General features: G+C 48.8%; 1 protein-coding gene across 1 annotated transcript; it reads left to right on the forward strand.

Annotated features, from left to right (window-relative positions):
* The first annotated feature begins 16,954 nt into the window (after window positions 1–16,954).
* On the forward strand, window positions 16,955–22,125 carry gpr6 (G protein-coupled receptor 6). The gene is made up of 2 exons (XM_033021981.1): window positions 16,955–17,101; window positions 21,062–22,125. Exon 2 carries the CDS (start codon window positions 21,087–21,089, stop codon window positions 22,080–22,082), a length of 996 nt encoding a protein of 331 aa, XP_032877872.1. The 5' UTR covers window positions 16,955–17,101; window positions 21,062–21,086; the 3' UTR covers window positions 22,083–22,125.
* The last annotated feature ends 462 nt before the right edge of the window (window positions 22,126–22,587 follow it).

Raw genomic sequence — 22,587 nt, forward strand, 5'->3', positions numbered from 1 at the left:
GGTGTAGATGGAGTCAATGGAAGGGAGGTTGGTTTGTGCGATGGTCTGGGCTGTGTCCACAATTCACTACATTTTCTTGCAGTCTTGGACGGAGCTGTTCCCAAACCGAGCCGTGACGCATCCTGATAAAATGCTTTCTACGGCGCATCTGTAGAAGTTGGTGAGAGTTGTAGGGGACATGCCGAACTTTCTAAATGGCCTGTTCCACTGTAGGAGGTAATTCAAGAGCTCTCTCGAGTTTAAAAAAAAATCAAACTCGCAGTGAGCACGTAGAATGTACGTAGCGGGTACGTCGGAGCTCGGAGAGTCTCTTAGCGGCTCGTAACGCTAACGGCAGGTACTCGGGAATCGCGCTAAATTCGTGAAGACTAGTGAAGATTTTTCAACATGTCCACGAGAGCCCCGAGTACCTACGAGCGGCTAATACCATAAAGGGCCTGTCCCACGAGCATGCGACTCCATGCGGCAAGCGCGACCTAAAGGGCCGGTCCCACCAGCATGCACCTGCATGCGGCAAGCGTGACCCAACGTGGTCGCTTGAGCCGGTCCCACTTCGATCGCCGGAGGCGTATGGAGTTGTGCGGAGCTGGTCCCGACATCGCGCGGGGCTCCGAAAAACTGACCGTGTTCAAAAATTCTGCGCAGCAACGGCCTGCCGGCCCGCAGCCGTACGTCACGCGCGAACTTTCCACGGACTTCGCTCGAACTTCACGTCACTCACTCGACCTCCGCGCGGCCCCCGCTTCTGGTTTGGTCGCGCTTGCCGCATGCAGGCGCATGCTGGTGGGACCGGCCCTTTAGGTCGCGCTTGCCGCATGCAGGTCGCATGCTCGTGGGACAGGCCCTTAATTCTCTGAGTTCGAATCAGGGGAAACTCGGGAGAACTCTTGAATTAGCTTGTACAGTGGGACAGGCCTTAGGCTTCTCAAGAAGTAGAGGCGTTGGTGTGCTGAGCTGGCACAATCTAATTTTAAACATTGTTTGTGCGCTGAACACCTGGGACCAGTAAGATTAGGTGTGTTACTGTAATTAGATACATCTATCCAGGGACCCCAGCAGCCCTTCCCGGTGGAAACAGCAGATCACATGGACCTTCTCTAACCTCACCTGCTGCACTGGCTGCTACCGATGTGGCCTTCTGTACATCAGCAAGGCCTAGCGTAGGTTCGCCGACTGGTTCACCGATCACTTGCCCTCAGCCCACCGGGGCCTACTTGATCTCCCGGTTGCTAACCGTTTTAGAAAATAGACAATAGGTGCAGGAGTAGACCATTCGGCCCTTCGGGCCAGCACCGCTATTCAATGTGATCATGGGTGATCATCCCCAATCAGTACCCCGTTCCTGCCTCCTCCCCATATCCCCTGAGTCCACTATTTTTAAGAGCCCTATCTAGCTCTCCCTTGAAAGTTTCCAGAGACCCGGCCATTCATTGTGATCATGGCTTAACAATCTTATAAGTTTTAATAAGATACCCTCTCATCCTTCTAAACTCCAGAGTGTACAAGCCCAGCCGCTCCATTCTCTCAGCATATGACAGTCCCGCCATCCCGGGAATTAACCTTGTAAACCTACCCAACCAAACTATTCCCATCTAGACCCAATTAGACAGGTACATGGATAGGACAGGTTTGGAGAGATATGGCCCAAATGGAGACGGGTGGGAATAGTGTAGATGGGACATGTTGGTCGGTGTGGGCAAGTTGGGCCGAAGGGCCTGTTTCCATGCTGTATGACTCTAGGACTCTAAATAAGTGGTTTAGAGAAAAACGATTCAGCTCAAGTCAAGAGTCAAGAGAGTTTTATTGTCATGTGTCCCAGATAGGACAATGAAATTCTTGCTTGCTGCAGCACAACAGGATATGTAATCATAATACAGAACAGAAGATAAAAGTTCACTGTGTCTATATACCATAGACCACATATATACACAATAAATAAACAGATAATCTGCAATAGGCTGTTATGTTCAGAGTTTGTTTGATGGTGAGTTTAATAACCTGATGGATTATTGTGAAGTTCTTGCTAGAATTATCCAAAATTAATCTCACTCAAGCCTCAGGAAAGACTTGCCCCCACCCGGTCATTTCTCCTCCCCTCTCCCCATCGGCAGAAGGTACAGAAGCTTGAAAGTGTGCACCACCAGACTCAGGAACAGCTTCTTCCCCTCTGTTATCAGGCTTCTGAACGGCCCTTCCATAAGCTAGGGTACTGTCCGATTCACCTCTACCCCATTGTGGACATTGAACTTTGTCTGTGGAACTGATGCGCTACAACGCTGAGAACTATATTCTGCACTCTGTATCTTCCCCTTTGCTCCACCTATTGGACTTGAGTTTGACTTGAACGTATTTATGTGTAGTACCATCTGATCTGAGTGGATAACATGCGAAGCAAAGCTTTCCATTATTTACATTATAATAAACCTAAACCGACCTTCCAGTAATTTTCCTCATTGAGTTATTCCTCATTTCCGACTATCCTTTGTAATATGTTATTGTCTATCACTGTGTCCTGTCCATTGTAATGTATCTGAGTTGATCTTGTGTGAGGGAAGGAACTACAGATGCTGGTTTACACCAAAGATAAAGGCAATAACTTTGGGACACAGCTACCAGCCTTGGAGGGCATCTACAATACACAGTTCCTCAGGAAGGCCGTCAGCATTCATAAAGACCCCTCACACCGTTGCAATAGTCTGTTCGAACTCCTACCATCCAGCAGACGTTACAAGGGCATCTACGCCCACACCTCCAGACTCAGGAACAGCTTCATCCCCAGAGCTATAGCGGCTCTGAACCGGCCCTGCTGAATGCCTCCCCCCCCACCCCCATGGACTGTCTCCCTCGGATGGTCACGTCGCACATCGACCCGGCACAGACATATTTGCACTTTACACTGTTTTAACTGGGATTTTTTTAAATTTTATTTTTTTAATCTTGTTTCTGTGGGTGTCTAAATATTTAGCTAATTAAGTTAGTACATCGGATGGAAGCTGCGTACCCAAATCTCATTGTACCTCTGTGCAATGACAATAAAATATATTATTATAATTATTATTAATATGCCGGAGTAACTCAGCAGATCGGGCAGCATCCCTGGTGAAAAGGAATAGGTGACGTTTCAGGTCAAGACCCTTCTTCAGATTCAGCAGAGACTTGTTCCCCCCCGGTCATTTCTCCTTCGGTAGCAGATACAGAGGCTGGAAAGCACATATTACCAGACTCAAGAACAGTTTCTTCCCCTCTGTCAGAGAGAGAGAATTGATCTTCTCCAGGTTATTGATCATCCCAATCACCCCAGTGTTTTTACTATTGACCAATTTCCACGCTGGTGACCACTGTAATGAAATTAAACAGTTTAAATTATTGAACAGCTCCATTCTTGCCATAGAGGGAGTACAGAGAAGGTTCACCAGACTGATTCCTGGGATGTCAGGCCTTTCATATGAAGAAAGACTGGATAGACTCGGCTTGTACTCGCTAGAATTTAGAAGATTGAGGGGGGATCTTATAGAAACTTACAAAATTCTTAAGGGGTTGGACAGTCTAGATGCAGGAAGATTGTTCCCGATGTTGGGGAAGTCCAGGACAAGGCGTCACAGTTTAAGGATAAGGGGGAAATCTTTTAGGACCGAGATGAGAAAAACATTTTTCACACAGAGAGTGCTGAATCTCTGGAACTCTCTGCCACAGAAGGTAGTTCATTGGCTATATTTAAGAGGGAGTTAGATGTGGCCCTTGTGGCTAAAGGGATCAGGGGGTATGGAGAGAAGGCAGGTACAGGATACTGAGTTGGATGATCAGCCATGATCATATTGACTGGTGGTGCAGGCTCGAAGGGCCGAATGGCCTACTCCTGCACCTATTTTCTATGTTTCTATGGTCTAAATTGCCTGGGCAGTAGATTTTTAGTTTTAGTTTTTAGTTTTAGAGATACAGCGCGGAAACAGGCCCTTCGGCCCACCGGGTCCGCGCCGACCAGCGATCCCCGCACATTAACACTATCCTACACCCACTAGGGACAATTTTTACATTTATACCAAGCCAATTAACCTACAAACCTGCACGTCTTTGGAGTGTGGGAGGAAACCGAAGATCCCGGTGAAAACCCACGCAGGTCACGGGGAGAACGTACAAACTGCGTACAGACAGCACCCGTGGTCGGGATTGAACCCGAGTCTCCGGTGCTGCATTCGCTGTAAGGCAGCAACTCTACCGCTGCACCACCGTGACTGCCCTTATGCTTGGCAAAAGCTAAAGGCAGCAGTATAGACAATAGACAATAGGTGCAGGAGTAGGCCATTCAGCCCCTCGAGCCAGCACCTCTATTCAACGTGATCATCCCCAATCAGTACCCCGTTCCTGCCTTCTCCCCATATCCCCTGACTCCGCTATTTTTAAGAGCCCTATCTAGCTCTCTCTTGAAAGTGTTCAGGGAACCGGCCTCCACCGCCCTCTGAGGCAGAGAATTCCACAGACGGACAGGCAGTGTTGGGGAATCTTGAGATTCCTGGGGAACATTTTACCAATAAGATTGATATAGAGGTAGTAGAAACAAAGAAATGCAGATAGACACAGAGTGCTGGAGTAACTCAGCGGGTCAGGCAGCATCTGTGGAGAACATGGATAGGTGACGTTTCACAGAGTGCTGGAGTAACTCAGCAGGTCAGGCAGCATCTGTGGAGAACATGGATAGGTGACGTTTCACAGAGTGCTGGAGTAACTCAGCGGGTCAGGCAGCATCTGTGGAGAACATGGATAGGTGACGTTTCACAGAGTGCTGGAGTTACTCAGCGGGTCAGGCAGCATCTGTGGAGAACATGGATAGGTGACGTTTCACAGAGTGCTGGAGTTACACAGCGGGTCAGGCAGCATCCAGAGAACCGGCCTCCACCGCCCCCTGAGGCAGAGAATTCCACGGACTCACCACTCTCTGTGAGAAAAAGTGTTTCCTCGTCTCCGTTCTAAATGGCTTACCTCTTATTCTTAAACTGTGGCCCCTGGTTCTGGACTCCCCCAACATCGGGAACATGTTTCCTGCCTCTAGTGTGTCCAAACCCTTAACAATCTTATATGTTTCAATAAGATTCCCTCTCATCCTTCTAAACTCCAGAGTGTACAAGCCCAGCTGCTCCATTCTCTCAGCATATGACAGTCCCGCCATCCCGGGAATTAACCTTGTAAACCTACGCTGCACTCCCTCAATAGCAAGAACTCTCAACCTGGCCAGAAGGCTGTGGAGGCCAAGTAATTGGGTATTTTTAAGGTGGCAATTGCTCGACTCATGATTAGTATGAGGGTTTTGAGGAGAAGGCAGGAGAATGGGGTTAGGAAAGATAGATCAGCCATGATTGAATGGTGGAGTAGACTTGATGGGCTGAATGGCCTAATTCTGCTCGTATCACTTATGAACTTATAAACTCATGACTAAATCGTGTACAAAATCATCAGAGGAATAGATCGGGTAGACGCTCAGAATCTTTTACCCAGAGTATGGGAATCGAGTACCAGAGGACAGAGGTTTAAGGTGAGGGAGGAGATGATTTATTAGGAATTATGAGGGGTAGCTTGTTTTACACAAAGAGTGATGGGTGTATGGAACAAGCTGCCGGAGGAGGTAGTTGAGGCAGGGACTATCACATCATTGAAGAAACATTTTGACAAGTACATGGATAGGACTGGTTCTGAAGAAGGGTCTCGACCCAAAACGTTACCCATTCCTTCTCTCCAGAGATGCTGCCTGTCCCGCTGAGTCACTCCAGCATTTTGTGTCTCATCATCATTTTTCATTGGTGGTCACTCGAAACGAGTGTGACTGTCCTCTCATGGAGGACACCTGTGCGTGACTTTGTTTAACGTGGGGAGACTGGTGCACAGACAGCCACCCCATGGTCCTTGACAGATCTGGGTCGGGATCCAGTGGCATGGAGTCCAAGACGACCTTTTCTGCCGCAGCCTTCATCTGCCTTCCCAGCCGTTGTGACGCTCCACTAAGATCAGCCATCGTCCTCTGCCTGTTCCACCGTTGAGGTCTTGGTTGGATTGCTCTTTGTCAGAGACCTCCCCCTCGACCGTACCGCCATGTGTGGCCCTACCAGGAGCATAGCTCCAGACGGCATCGCTCTCAGGATCTCAGGACCACACAAGCTTCTCCACCACGACAAGGTGACAATCCACGGAGAAGGTTTAGAGAGAAATGGGCCAAGCGCGGACAGGTGGGACTAGTGTAGATGGGACATGTTGGCCAGTGTGGGCAAGTTGGGCCGTAGGGCCTGTTTCCACTATGTATCACTCTCTGACTCTGTGATGACAGTTTTCAGGGACTGTATCTTCTCCAAACACCTCCAGGTTTGTAATAATCATTCTAGCACCATTAGCAAGCTTCCCCAACACACTTCATTGAGTGGCAAATCATTGAAACTTAATTTTTAATCTGGATCATTCATCAAAATTAAAGCTAACCAACATTTCAACTATTAATGACGGTCTGTAATTGACATCATTTCCTCAATCTGATAAATGCAATTGCCATTGGAAATACTTCTGGAATTGTACTAATGAGTTTGTAACTTCTATAAATAAATTAAACTCGCTGAGCTCATAGTTTTTAAATTTGCTTTCAGGAAACACAAGTCAGTTTGCAGCAGAGCCAATGACTGAAGCAATAACTCCTGAGCATTTACCTGAGTCATTGAGCAAAACAAATCATCATATGATCTGAATTATCCCTGAGTAGTTACTGGTTAATAATAATGTTCTGTTTCTTCATAAATTAGAATTGTAAACAACAGTTTGATGTGTAACTCAGAACATCCCCACCATTGATGAACTGTACACTGCAAGGGCCAGGAAGTGAGCGGGAAAGATCATCTCTGACCCCTCTCACCCTGGCCACAAACTCTTTGAATCACTTCCCTCTGGAAGGCGACTCCGGACTGTCAAAGCTGCCGCAGCCAGACATAAAAACAGTTTTTTTCCCACGGGTGGCGGGACTGTCATATGAGGAAAGATTGAAAAGACTAGGCTTGTATTCGCTGGAGTTTAGAAGGATGAGGGGGGCATCTTATAGAAACATATAAAATTATAAAAGGACTGGACAAGCTAGATGCAGGAAAAATGTTCCCAGTGTTGGGCGAGTCCAGAACCAGGGGCCACAGTCTTAGAATAAACGGGAGGCCATTTAAGACTGAGGTGAGAAAAAACTTTTTCACCCAGGGAGTTGTGAATGTATGGAATTCCCTGCCACAGAGGACAGTGGAGGCCAAGTCACTGGATGGATTTAAGAGAGAGTTAGATAGAGCTCTAGGGGCTAGTGGAGTCAAGGGATATGGGGAGAAGGCAGGCACGGGTTATTGATAGGGGACGATCAGCCATGATCACAGTGAATAGCGGTGCTGTCTCGAAGGGCCGAATGGCCTCCTCCTGCACTTATTTTCTATGTTTCTATGAGTAGTAGCTCTACTCAATAACCAAAAATCTGTAGCCTCCTTTTGCTCTGGTATTTTATTTAATTCACATGTTTAATCAATAATGTTTTATTTAATGTTTTATGTGTCATTCCTAACTGTCACTGGATGTCATGTTTCCACTTGTGGGCGGAGCACCAAGGCAAATTCCTTGTATGTGAATACTTGGCCAATAAACTTATACATTCATTCATATTGTCCATCAATGTGTTGTGTTTCGGTCACCCTGCTACAGAAGCAATGGAAGAGAGATGGGTTGTATCTGGACGGCACTGGGACCAATGTCCTGGGATTGACATCTATTGTTATGTAATTGCGTTTACAGGCCTGTGAGGCTGCAGCAAGTAAGAATTTAATGGTTCTGTTGTTGGTACATACGACAACTAATAGACCTGTCCCACGGTACGAGCTCTCCCAAGTTTTTTAAAAACTCACACTCGTGGTAAGCATGGAGAATGAACGTAGCGGGTACGTCGGAGCTCGGGGACGTCTCTTAGCGGCTCGTAGTGCTAACGGCAGGTACTCGGGAAGACTCGCTAACGGCAGGTAAGCACGGGAAGACTCGTGAAGATTTTTCAACATGTTGAAAAATGTCCACGAGAGCCCCGAGTACCGACGAGTGGCCATTACCGTAAATCTCCGAGTTCGAATCAGGGCAAACTCGGGAGAACTCTTGGAATGAACTCGTACCGTGGGACAGGGGTTTAACTCTCTTGATAGATTCTTGATTAGTACGGGTGTCAGGGGTTACGGGGAGAAGGCAGGAGAATGGGGTTAGGAGGGAGAGATAGATCAGCCATGATTGAATGGCGGAGTAGACTTGATGGGCCGAATGGCCTAACTCTGCTCCTATCACTTATGAATTTGACTCTTGAGGTGCCTAAGGACACACAGGTCAATGTGGGAAAGGGGCACGGAGATAATAAGATGTAAAAAGAAAGTCTAGTTGACCTCTATGGACATACTGCGAAACAGTCTCCTGCTCTCCTCTTGAGGAGGCCACTTAACAAACACTTAACAGCAGATCAGATTCAATCTTCTTGTGAATGAAACATAAAGGAATAGTTAGATCTCAAGCTGGGTGTTGAGCAGCCAGGTTGTTGTCTCTGTTGGCGTCAATATCTGCCAGACCCTGACACAGCTCCATTTGGTGGGTGGTAGAGCAGGCACCTAGAGATGACATGGTTGGCTGTCTGTTGTGCTGCTCTACATTCACAGGCTGGGCTCTGGCGGAGGGAGCCCCCATCTCCACACGCTGGCATTGAAACTCCAGTACCAAGTCACCAGACTGATTCCTGGGATGTCAGGACTTTCATATGAAGAAAGACTGGATAGACTCGGCTTGTACTCGCTAGAATTTAGAAGATTGAGGGGGGATCTTATAGAAACTTACAACATTCTTAAATGGTTGGACAGGCTAGATGCAGGAAGATTGTTCCCGATGTTGGGGAAGTCCAGAACAAGGGGTCACAGTTTAAGGATAAGGGGGAAATCTTTTAGGACCGAGATGAGAAAAACATTTTTCACACAGAGAGTGGTGAATCTGTGGAATTCTCTGCCACAGAAGGTAGTTGAGGCCAGTTCATTGGCTATATTTAAGAGGGAGTTAGATGTGGCCCTTGTGGCTAAAGGGATCAGGGGGTATGTAGAGAAGGCAAGTACAGGATACTGAGTTGGATGATCAGCCATGATCATATTGAATGGCGGTGCAGGCTCGAAGGGCCGAATGGCCTACTCCTGCACCTATTCTCTATGTTTCTATGGTGACCACATTTCACTGGCCAACTGGCACATGTGACAAATAAATGTATCTTGTATCTGTTTCCGCGCTGGATCTCTAAACTAAACTGAGCCAAAAGCAGTCATGTCAGGTCAACATTGTTTCATGAAAGGAAAACTATGATCGACAAAATCTGCTGGAGTTCATCTAAGGATACGACAAGCAGAACTGATAGACAGAAGCGTGGAGATGTGTGCTTGGATTTCCAGAAGATTCAGATTCAGATTCAGATTCAATTTTAATTGTCATTGTCAGTGTACAGTACAGAGACAACAAAATGCATTTAGCATCTACCTGGAAGAGCGACATAGCAAATGTATTTGAATAAATAATAATAAGTGATAATAAGTGTCTGGGGGGTGGGGGGGTGATTGGCAGTCACCGAGGTACGTTGTTGAGTAGAGTGACAGCCGCCGGGAAGAAGCTGTTCCTGGACCTGCTGGTCCGGCAACGGAGAGACCTGTAGCGCCTCCCGGATGGTAGGAGGGTAAACAGTCCATGGTTGGGGTGAGAGCAGTCCTTGGCGATGCTGAGCGCCCTCCGCAGACAACGCTTGCTTTGGACAGACTCAATGGAGGGGAGCGAGGAACCGGTGATGCGTTGGGCAATTTTCACCACCCTCTGCAATGCCTTCCGGTCGGAGACAGAGCAGTTGCCATACCATACTGTGATGCAGTTGGTAAGGATGCTCTCGATGGTGCAGCGGTAGAAGTTCACCAGGATCTGAGGAGACAGATGGACCTTCTTCAGTCTCCTCAGGAAGAAGAGACGCTGGTGAGCCTTCTTGACCAGAGTTGAGGTATTGTGGGTCCAAGAGAGGTCATCGGAGATGTTGACTCCCAGGAACCTGAAGCTAGAAACACGTTCCACCTCCGTCCCGTTAATGTGGATGGGGGTGTGCGTGCCGCCCCTGGACTTCCTGAAGTCTACAATGAGCTCCTCAAGATATCAAGATATTTGATAAGGTGCCAAGTATAAAGGCTGGGGTAACAAATAAGAGCCCATTGTATTTGGGAAGTAGCTGAAGATGCATTCAGATCCGGTGATCACAAAGGAGACAGTGGGAATAAATGGATGTGAGGGGCGTGAGGGGGGGGGAGGGGAGAGCTGGAGGGGAGAAGGGGAGAGTGACAGGGGTGTCAGGGTGGGGGGAGAGTGAGGGGAGAGGGGGGATGAGTGGGGGGGGAGAATGAGGGTGGGGGGGAGAGTGAGGTTGGGGGGGGAGTAGGGGGGGTGAGGGGATCGGGGAGGGGGGGGAGTGAGGGGAGGGGAGGTGTGAGGGGAGGGGGGAGCGAGGGGTGGTATGAGAGTGAGGGTGGAGGGGGAGTGGGAGTGGGAGGGGAGAGAAGGTCGGGGCAGGGAGAGAGTGAGGGGAGGAGTGGGGGAGTGGGGAGAGTGAAGGGGGGATAGTGAGGGGCGTGGTGGGGAATGAGGGAAGAGGGGGGAAAGTGGGGATGGAGAGAGGGTGCGGGGGTGGAGAATGAGGGGGTCGGGTGTTGAGAGTGATGGGGGAGAGGGGGAGTGGGGTTGAGGGGGACAGTGAAGGGTGTGGGGGGGAATGGTGGGAGAGAGGGGGGGAGAGAGGGGGGGGAGAGAGGGGGAGGGAGAGAGGGGGGGGAGAGAGGGGGAGGGAGTGGGGGGGGGAGAGTGGGGGGGAGGAGAGGGGGGGAGAGAGGGGGGAAGAGTGGAGGGGGAGTGGGAGGGGATAGTGAGGGTGGGGGGGGGAGAGAGGGTTGGGGCAGGGAGTGTGAGGGGAGAGTGAGGGGGGGAGAGTGGGGGGGGGGGAGTGGGAGGGGATAGTGAGGGTGGGGGGGGGGAGAGAGGGTTGGGGCAGGGAGTGTGAGGGGAGAGTGAGGGGGGAGAGTGGGGGGGGGAGAGTGAGGGGGGGAGAGTGGGGGTGGGGGGAGAGTGAGGGGGGGAGAGTGAGGGGGGGAGAGTGGGGGGGGGGGGGAGAGTGAGGGGGGGAGAGTGAGGGGGGGAGAGTGAGGGTGAGGGGTGGAGAGAGGGTGGGGATAGTGAGGGTGAGGGGGGGATAGTGAGGGGGGGAGAGTGAGGGGGGGAGAGTGGGGGTGGGGGGAGAGTGAGGGTGGGGATAGTGAGGGTGAGGGGAGGAGAGAGGGTTGGGGCAGGGAGTGTGAGGGGAGAGTGAGGTTGGGGGGGGGGAGGGATATTGGACAGCTCACTGGCGATTGCCATACAGTGCGGATTCACCCAGTGCCTGTGCTCCAGTGAATGCCAGGCTGCTGGCGGGAGTGTGATTTACGGATAATTGAGATAAGCTTCTCGTTGTTCAGTCTGGTTATTAGAGGCGAGGTTAATGCAGGTCCGGGAGGTCGCTGGCGTGCGGCAAACAGCGACAGACACAGCACAATAACACTCAGCAATAACTCCTCCTTACAGCCGGCTCTAATGAAACATCTGCTGGCCATCGCTCGTGAAACTAAAGCAGCTTTCTGCAGCGCTGGATTTACACACTCCCTCCTTCCTTCCCCAGCTCCTGTTGATCAGACGGATAGACACAAAGTGCCCAGCGGGTCAGGCAGCATCTGTGGAGGGAATGGACAGACGATGTTTCAGTCTGAAGAAGGGTCCCGCCCCGAAACGTCACCTGTTCCTTTTCTCCACAGACACAAGGGCAATTGAGATTGGGTTAGTCAAACACAAGAAGGATGCATGGGACAGGTATAGGCAGCTGGGATCAAGTGCATCCCTCCTGCAGGAGTTTCAGGAACTGGGGAACAAACTAAAAAAGGTAGACAAAATTGCTGGAGAAACTCAGCGGGCGAGGCAGCATCTATGGAGCGAAGGAAATAGGCAACGTTTCGGGGTCGAGACCCTTCTTCAGGCTGATGGACTAATCAGACTTTCAAACTAAAAAAGGGCAAACAGGGGCTAGGAGATAGCTCTGGCGGGTAGCATTAGGGACAATCCGAAAAGAGGTTTATAAATATACAAGAGGGAAAAGGGTAACGAGAGAGAGAGTGGGACATCTCAGGAATCAAAGCGGTCACCTGTGTGTGGAGCCACAGGAGATGGGCAAGGTCCTCAATGAGTGTTTCTCCTCTGTATCTACCGAGGAGACAGACAGTAGGACGGAGAAACCTGGGGCAGTCACTGGAAGTGTCTTGAGAGCAGTCAGTGTCTCCATCGAAAACATACTGAAGGTACTGTCATGTTTGAAGTTAGATACATCTCCAGGGCCTGATCAGATATCTCCGAGGACATTGCGGGAGTCTTCGTTGAAATTTACGAGTCGTCCTTAAATACAGGAGAGGTGCCGGAAGTCTGGAGGGTGGAAAATGTTGTGCCTCTATTCAAGAAGGGCTGCAGGGAAAATGCTGGGAACTATAGGCCGATGAGCTTAACATCTGTAGTTGGAAAGTTACTGGAGAGTGTTCTGAGGGATCGGATATACAGGCATTTGGATGGGCAAGGGCTGATTAGGGACAGTCAGCATGGTTTTGTACGTGGGAGGTTGTGTCTCACAAATCTGATTTTTTGAAGACGTGATCAAAATGTTGATGAGGGCAGAGCTGTAGATGTTGTGTACATGGACTTCAGTAAGGCGTTCAACAAGGTTCCACATGGTAGGCTGCTCTAGAAGGTTAGATCGCATGGGATCCAAGGCGAGATAGCTGAATGGATAGAAAATTGGCTCCATGGAAGGAAGCAGAGGGTGATGGTGGAAGGTTGCTTCTCGGACTGGAGGCCTGTGACTAGTGGTGTGCCTCAGGGTTCGGTGCTGGGCCCGTTACTGTTTGTCATCTACATCAATGATTTGGATGAGATGGAATTTAATACAGAGAAGTGTGAGGTGTTGCATTTTGGGACGTCGAACAAGGGCAGGACCTACACAGTGAATGGTCGGCCTCTGGGTAGTGTTGTAGAGCAGAGGGATCTAGGAGTGCAGGTGCATGGTTCCTTGAAGGTAGATAAGGTGGTCAAAAAGGCTTTTGGCACTTTGGCCTTCATCAGTCAGAGTATTGAGTATAGAAGTCGGGAGGTCATGTTGCAGTTGTATAAGACGTAGGTGAGACCGCATTTAGAATATTGTGTTCAGTTCTGGGCACCGTGTTATAGGAAAGATATTGTCAAGCTTGAAAGGGTTCAGAAAAGATTTACGAGGATGTTGCTGGGACTAGAGGGTGTGAGCTATAGAGAGAGGTTGAGCAGGCTGGGTCTCTATTCTATGGAGAGCAGAAGGATGAGGGGTGATCTTATAGAGATGTACAAAATCATGAGAGGAATAGATCGGGTAGATGCACAGTCTCTTACCCAGAGTAGGGGAATCGAGGACCAGAGGACATAGGTTCATGGTGAAGGGGAAAAGATTTAATAGGAATTTGAAGGGTACCATTTTCACACAAAGGGTGGTGGGTGTATGGAACAAGTTGCCAGAGGAGGTAGTTGAGGCTGGGACTATCCCATTGTTTAAGAGACAGTTAGACAGGTACATGGATAGGACAGGTTTGGAGGGATATGGACCAACGCAGGCAAATGTGACAAGTGTAGCTGGGACATTGTTGGCCGGTGTGGGTGAGTTGGGCCGAAGGATCTGTTTCCATGCTATATCACTCTGTGACTCCATGACTCTATGCTGCCTGACCCAATCAGTCCAGCACTCTGTATCTGTCTTGGGTATAAACCAGCATCTGCAGTTCCTTGCTTCTACATTTTATCAGATAGATAAATTGTGCTCACAATACAGGCACAAAGTACTGGAGTAACTCAGCGGGACATGCAGCATTGTGGAGGAGATGGACATGCGATGCTTTGGTCTGAAGAATAGTGCAGTGCCATTGCCTCTATAGACGCTGCCTGACCTGCTCCTACAAACGGGTATAGACACAAAAAGCCGGAGCGTCTATGGAGAGGAAGGACATTCCTAATCTGAGGAAGGACATTCTTGCTATTGAGGGAGTGCAGCGTAGGTTTACAAGGTTAATTCCCGGGATGGCGGGACTGTCATATGCTGAGAGAATGGAGCGGCTGGGCTTGTATACTCTGGAGTTTAGAAGGATGAGAAGAGATCTCATTGAAACATATAAGATTGTTAAGGGTTTGGACACGCTGGAGGGGAAGTCCAGAACCAGGGGCCACAGTTTAAGAATAAGGAGTAAGCCATTTAGAACAGAGACGAGGAAACACTTTTTCTCACAGAGAGTGGTGAGTCTGTGGAATTCTCTGCCTCAGAGGGCGGTGGAGGCAGGTTCTCTGGATACTTTCAAGAGAGAGCTAGATAGGGCTCTTAAAAATAGCGGTCAGAGGATATGGGGAGAAGGCAGGAACGGGGTACTGATTGGGGATGATCAGCCATGATCACATTGAATGGTGGTGCTGGCTTGAAGGGCCGAATGGCCTACTTCTGCACCTATTGTCTATTGTCTATTGTCTATTTAGAGAAGGAATGGGTGATGTTTCAGGGCCCGAAACGTCACCCATTCCTTCTCTCCAGAGAAGCTGCCTATCCCACTGAGTTACTCCTGCAATCAGGTTTAGTTTAGTTTAGTTTAGTTTAGTTTAGTTTAGAGATACAGCGTGGAAACAGGCCCTTCGGCCCACCGGGTCCGTGCGGACCAGTGATCCCCGCACATTGACACTATCCTACACCCACTAGGGACAATTTTTACATTTACACCAAGCTAATTAACCTACAAACATGTACGTCTTTGGAGTGTGGGAGGAAACCGATGATCTCGGAGAAAACCCACGCAGGTCACGGGGAGAATGTACAAACTCTGTACAGACAGCACTAGTAGTCGGGATCGAACCCGGGTCTCCGGCGCTGCATTCGCTGCAAGGCAGCAACTCTACCGCTGCACCACCGTGACCGAGAGTATTATTGTCACAGGTACTGAGGTCCAGTGAAAAGCTTTGTTTTGCATGCTGTCCAAACAGATCAGACAACACTGTACATAAATATAATCAAGTCAAACTCAAGTGCAATAGGTGGGGCAAAGGGGAAGATACAGAGTGCAGAATATAGTTCTCAGCATTGTGGCGCATCAGTTCCACAGACAAAACCTCCTCTGTTCATAAATTCATAAGTGATAGACAATAAGTGCAGGAGTAGGCCATTCGGCCCTTCGAGCCAGCACCGCCATTCAATGTGATCATGGCTGATTATCCACAATCAGTACCCCGTTCCTGCCTTCTCCCCATATCCCCTGACTCCGCTAGCTTTAAGAGCCCTATCTAGCTCTCTCTTGAAAGCATCCAGAGAACCCACCTCCACCGCCCTCTGAGGCAGAGAATTCCACAGACTCACCACTCTCTGTGAGAATAAATGTTTCCTCGTCTCCGTTCTAAATGGCTTACCCCTTATTCTTAAACTGATACATTGATAGGAGCAGAATTAGGCCATTCGGCCCATCGAGTCTACCCCACCATTCAGTCATGGCTGATCTATCTCTCCCTCCTAACCCCATTCTCCTGCCTTCTCCCCATAACCCCAGACACACCCGTACTAATCAAGAATCTATCTATCTCTGCCTTAAAAATACCCACTGACTTGGCCTCCACAGCACAGTTTGGTTTAGTTTAGAGATACAGCACGGAAACAGGCCCTTCGGCCCATCGGGTCCAGACCGGACCAGCGATCCCTGCACATTAACACTATCCCATACGCACTTTGGACAATTTACACTTATTCCCAGCCAATCAACCTGCAAAACTGTACGTCTTTGGAGTGAACTTGCCTTCCGTGGCAATGAATTCCACAGATTCACCAGCCTCATCACCTTGGCCCTGAAGGTGAAAGGAACGTTCTTTAATTCTGAGGCTGTGCCCTCTAGTCTTAGACTCTCCCACTGGTGGAACCATCCTCTCCACATCCACTGTGTCCAGGAGTTGTTTGTTGTTACCGGCGGCATGATTGATGAGGTGGGGTGGGAGGAGGTTATATGAGGCGGCTCTGGCTCGCCTGGAGACAGGGGTGGTCTCGCCAGTAGCAGAGCTGTGATTGCCGGCTGCGCTTGGCATCAGGCGTCCCATCCCAAACCCAGTCGCCTCTCTCTTTCTTTCTCTCCCTGTCTCTCTCTCTCTCTCTGTCTCTCTCTCTCTCTGCCTCTCTATATCTCTCTCTGCCCGCCCTCTCTCCACCCAGCTTCACTGCCCGCTCGTCGCGCTCTCGCTCTCACACAAACAAACACACACTCGCGCGCCCGGAGTCCCCTCTTCGCGCCCGCAGCGCGCGCGGGCCTCTCTCTCTCTCTCTCTCTCGAGCGCTCTCTACACACACACACAAAACACACACTCTCGTCCCTTCTCCCTGCACGCCCGCTTCTTTCTCGCGCGCCCGCGCTCGCATCACACACACACTCTCCTCTTCTCCCTCTCTCTCTCTCTTTCTCTCTTTCTCTCACTCACACACACACTCTCTCTCTCTCTCTCCCCGCCCCTCTCTCTCTCCCTGACTCTCCCCCTCTCTCTGCCCGCCCCTCTCTCTCCGTCTCTCTCTCTCTCACACACACACACCCTCTTTCTGTCTCTCTCTCTCGTTTTGCCCACCTCTCTCTCTCCCTCTCTCCCCTGTCTCACTCCCTCTCTCCCCTGTCTCACTCACTCTCCCCTGCTCCCAGTCTGCATGCTTGGCCTCCCCGCTGAAGAAGTGCCTGGACCCGAAACCTCACCCATCCCTTCTCTCCAGAGATGCTGCTGCCGGCCCCGCTGAGTGACTCGAGCATTGTGTGTGTGTGTTCATTGTAAACCAGCATCTAGCAGCCCCACTCCCCCACTTCCCCACCGCCTCAGTGACTGGACTCCGGGCCAAGGAACACACATTCACCGGGGGAGAGAGGGCGAAGAGAGGGGAGCGCCGATGCCCGGCTTTGTCACAAGCTGTGACAAGTGAGTGGTGAGTGGAAAAGTACCTTGTCTAACCGGGGAGCCGCGAGTGTGGGGATATTAGTGTCAGTGTGGGGCTAGAGGCGGTAGATAGACACTAAATGCTGCCTGTCCCGCTGAGTCACTCCAGTGTTTTGTGTCTATCTTCAGTGTAAACCGGTATCTGTATTTCCTCCCTACACTGGAGGCTTCAGATGCCGCTTCCACAGACAGTGAGTGTTTCAGCACCGTGGCCAGCGCTCTCCCCCTTCTCCCTGTCCCTGCCTCCCCTCTGTTTTGCAGTTTGGTTAAACGCTTCAAACCCCCATCTCCCAGCTTTAACCCCGCTACTGTTGTGCTTTCTGTTAACTTGGCTCTCCTCGTTGCTTCCTGCCGTCTTGCTGTTGTTATTGTTTACAATCCGCTTGCTCCAGACATTAATCAAGTAGCATCTCAGGGAAATGCAAAGGTTACACCATAGACACAAGATCAGCGGGTCAGGCAGCATCGCTCATCCTTGCTTCAGACAGGGGTCAGGAGGGAACAATTATACTCTTATTTACAACCTCTTAACAGGCCTGTAAATGCATATGATAGATAACATAGGACATATGTGCAGGAGGAGGCCATTCGGTCCTTCGATGATATATGCCATCCAAACCATTATATATATACACACATACGCACATATGTTATATGTTTCAATTTTTTTTTCAATTTAAAAAACTTTATTGGCATGATAAAATACATCGTTATATTGCCAAAGTATAAAACATGACATACATATTTAAAGTACACAAAAATGCTGGAGAAACTCAGCGGGTGCAGCAGCATCTATGGAGCGAAGGAAATAGGCAACGTTTCGGGCCGAAACCCTTCTTCAGACCCATATTTAAAATGCACAAATATAAATACAAGTATACAGTGCATGGATGGATATGGCCCTGTACATAAACTCGCAATAGACCTATAGCCCTTTATTGATTGCTACACGTTCTTGCAGCTGTAAACAGTACAACAGAGTAGCAAGTTTAGTCATTCAATATTAATTTCTTAGTGTCAGTTAATGTCAATTAGTGTTTGCGTGCATATGTGCATATATATATATATATGTCATTGTTTATATCCGTTTGTTCAAATGTGTGTGTGTGTGTGTGTGTGTGTGTGTGTGTGTGTGTGTGTGCGTGTGCGTGTGCGTGTGCGTGTGTGGTGTGTGTGTGATGTATGTATGAATAACATATATTTTATATAATAGGCATATTATATTAAACATAATATATTTCAACACTTAATATAATAATGCATATACGATGGATAATATGTATATCATTTTTGATATAATATATATGTGCATAAATAACGAGATAAAGAGATAAATAAAGAAATAGATAGTCATAGAGTGATCCAGTGTGGAAACAGGCCCTTCGGCCCAACTCGCCCACACCGGCCACCAATGTCCCAGCTACACTAGTCCCACCTGCCCGCGTTTGGCCCATATCCCTCCAAACCTGTCCTATCCATGTACCTGCCTAACTGTTTCTGAAACGATGGGACAGTCCCAGCCTCAACTACGTCCTCTGGCAGCTTGTTCCATACACCCACCACCCTTTGTGCGAAAAAGTTACCCCTCGGATTCCAATTAAATCTTTTCCACTTCACCTTAAACCTATGTCCTCTGGCCCTCGATCTACCTACTCTGGGCAAGAGACTCTGTGCACCTGCCTGATCTATTCCTCTCATGATTTTATACATAAATCATATTTTTATTTTATATTTTAAATACACATCATATTTATAAATATTATGTGTATAAATAAAATGTATATGTCATATTATATATACATACATCATACACGATATATATCACATATATATATCTATACCACGTGTGTGTGTGTGTGGTGCATATTTATATATCATATATATATTGATTCTGATTTAACTTCAGCGAGCCCTTGCTTTTTCCCTCCATCCCCTCCCCCTTCCCACCAGTCTTACTGTCTCCGTCTACATTCTATCTCTGTCCCGCCCGCTCCCCTGACATCAGTCTGAAGGAGAGTCTCGACTCGAAACATCGCCCATTCCATCTCCAGAGATGCTGCTTCACCCGCTGAGTTACTCCAGCGTTTTGTGTCTACCTTTAACTCTGATTGTATTGATTTAAATTACTTTTTGTAAATATATATACTATCTATGCACATACAAAATATAGAAATAAATATAAATATAACAAAATAAATATATCTTGTATATAGAGATTTTTTATTGATTTCTGTGCTCAAGTATATACACAATATATATATGCACAATATTATTATATTATATATAATATAATATATGTACTGTACACATAAATATATGTGTGTGTGTGTGCGTGCGTGCGTGCGTGCGTGCGTGCGTGCGTGCGTGTGTGTGTGTGTGTGTGTGTGTGTGTGTGTGTGTGTATATTGAGGGCCTGTTTCCACACTGTATCACTCTATGACTGAATCTCTTTATTTATTCATGCACATATATATAATGTGTGTGTGTGTGATGAGAGAATGGAGCGGCTGGGCTTGTACACTCTGGAGTTTAGAAGGATGAGAGGAAATCTCATTGAAACATATAAGATTGTTAAGGGCTTGGACACGCTGGAGGCAGGAAACATGTTCCCGATGTTGGGGGAGTCCAGAACCAGGGGCCACAGTTTAAGAATAAGGGGTAAGCCATTTAGAACGGAGACGAGGAAACACTTTTTCCCACAGAGAGTGGTGAGTCTGTAGAATTCTCTGCCTCAGAGGGCGGTGGAGGCCGGTTCTCTGGATACTTTCAAGAGAGAGCTAGATAGGGCTCTTAAAGACAGCTGAGTCAGGGGATATGGGGAGAAGGCAGGAACGGGGTACTGAATGTGGATGATCAGCCATGATCACATTGAATGGCGGTGCTGGCTCGAAGGGCCGAATGGCCTACTCCTGCACCTATTGTCTATTGTCTATTGTGTGTGTATGAATAAATAAATACAGTGTGGAAACAGGCCCTTCAATATATATACACAATTATATACATAATATGTACACAGGCCTCACAATATATATATATATTGTCATGCTGTGTATCTCGGGCTCAGTGACATTAACTGACACTAAGAAATTAATATTGAATTGTTAAACTTGCTATTGTGTTGTACTGCTTACAGCTGCAAGAACGTGTAGCATCAATAAAGGGCTATCGGCCTATTGCGAGTTTATGTACAGGGACATATCTATCCATGCACTGTATACTTGTATTTATACTTATGCATTTTAAATATGTATGTCATGTATTTTATACTTTGGCAATATAACAATGTATTTTATCATGCCAATAAAGTTTTTAAATGGAAATTGATTTGGCCACCGTCGTGGGCACCTTTGGCACCAGTTGGCTCCTCTTCGCCATCTACTGCCTGGTTGGCGACCAGGTCTACACCTACGCCACGCTCCTCCCGGTCACCTACAATTCCATGATCAACCCCATCATCTACGCCTTCAAGAACCATGACTTGAGAATTAAGGGACAGAAGTTTAGGGGTAACAAAGAAGGGGGAACATCTTTACTCAGAGAGTGGTAGCTGTGTGGAATGAGCTTCCAGTGGAAGTGGTGGACCAGGCAGGTTCGATTTTATAATTTAAAAATAAATTGGATAGGTATATGGACGGGAAAGGAATGGAGGGTTATGGTCTGAGTGCAGGTAGATGGGACTAGGGGAGAATAAGTGTTCGGCACGGACTAGAAGGGCAGAGATGGCCTGTTTCCGTGCTGTAATTGTTATATGGTTAATATAGTGTTTATATATATTGTGTGTGTATATACATACTATGGTACAAAAATCAATTTATACACAAAAATCGATTTAAAATGGAAATCAATATATACAAGAGAGTAATACCTGTCAACGCTGAGAGTGTCGGTGTGTGTGTGTGAGTGTGTGTATCTCTACATTGTGTCAGCCTGTGGGGGTTGTGTTTTGCAGGAGCTGGGCGCCTGTGGTCGATGCGATGGGTGAAGCAGTGAATGAGACTGTGGACGTGTCGGGCTGGCTGTCTCTGGGCAACAACTCATCGCTGGAGCTGCAGTCGCGGCTGCTGGAGCGGGAGCGGCAGGGTCAGGGTCAGGCGGCTGACCCCTGGCATGTCATGCTGTGTATCTCGGGCTCGGTCATCGCCTGCGAGAATGCGCTGGTGCTCACCATCATCGCCCACAGCCCCGCCTTACGGACGCCCATGTTCCAGCTGATCGGTAGCCTGGCCACCGCCGACCTGCTGGCCGGACTCGGGCTGGTCTTCAACTTCTTCTTCCGCTACCTGGCCCGCTCGCAGACGGCGGACCTGATCACCGTCGGCTTCCTGGTCGGCTCCTTCTCGGCCTCGGTCAACAGCCTGCTGGCCATAACCATCGACCGCTACCTGTCCCTGTACAATGCCCTCACCTACTACAGCGAGAGGACAGTGGTCTACATCCACACCATGCTGGCGGTGGCCTGGGGTATCTCCATCTGTTTGGGTCTGCTCCCCATACTGGGTTGGAACTGTCTCAGCGACCAGTCCACCTGCAGCATCATCAGGCCTCTGACCAAGACCAACCTGACTGTCCTCTCCATCTCCTTCCTGGTCAACTTTGGCCTCATGCTCCACCTGTACATCAGGATCTGCAAGATAGTGTGTCGCCACGCTCACCAGATCGCCCTCCAGCAACACTTCTTCGCCACCTCTTGCGCCATGAGCACCAAGAAGAGCATCTCCACCCTGGCCATCGTCGTGGGCACCTTTGGCACCAGTTGGCTCCCCTTCGCCATCTACTGCCTGGTTGGCGACCAGGACTATCCGGTGGTCTACACCTACGCCACGCTCCTCCCGGTCACCTACAATTCCATGATCAACCCCATCATCTACGCCTTCAGGAACCAGGAGATACAGAAAGCCATGTGGCTCCTCTGGTGCGGATGCTTCCAGTCCAATACATCCTTCCACTCCAGGTCGCCCAGCGAGGTCTAGACTCTTCTGGGATTTCATAGGATGTGGCCCTTGTGGCTAAAGGGATCAGGGGGTATGGAGAGAAGGCAGGTACGGGATACTGAGTTGGATGATCAGCCATGATCATATTGAATGGCGGTGCTGGCTCGAAGGGCCGAATGGCCCTCTCCTGCACCTATTTTCTATGTTTCTATCTTTCTATGAACCCGAGGGGTAACATCTTAGAATAAAGGGGAGGTCATTTAAGATCAGCCATGATCACAGTGAATGGCGGTGCTGGCTCGAAGGGCCAAATGGCCTTCTCCTGCACCTATTGTGTATTGTCTATTGTCTTTCCAGAGCCGCTTCTTGAACCGGCCAGACGATCGGCGGGTGCTTTAATGACCAAACGGGCCTTTGTAGAAAGAATGCACACGGCCAACTTAGCGACCCACCGCGGAAAATCAAGTTCGATCCCGGTGAATGCCTGGCCGCTGTTCAATGTGACAAAGAAATTAGATTTCACGTTGGAGTAACTGCCCAATGT

This window comes from Amblyraja radiata, chromosome 5, assembly GCF_010909765.2.
Source record: "Amblyraja radiata isolate CabotCenter1 chromosome 5, sAmbRad1.1.pri, whole genome shotgun sequence".
Taxonomy (NCBI): Eukaryota; Metazoa; Chordata; class Chondrichthyes; order Rajiformes; family Rajidae; genus Amblyraja; species Amblyraja radiata.

What these genes read in the sequence shown, in the direction of transcription:
- gpr6 (XM_033021981.1), top strand. Translation starts at nt 21,087, where the DNA reads ATGGGTGAAGCAGTGAATGAGACTGTGGACGTGTCGGGCTGGCTGTCT.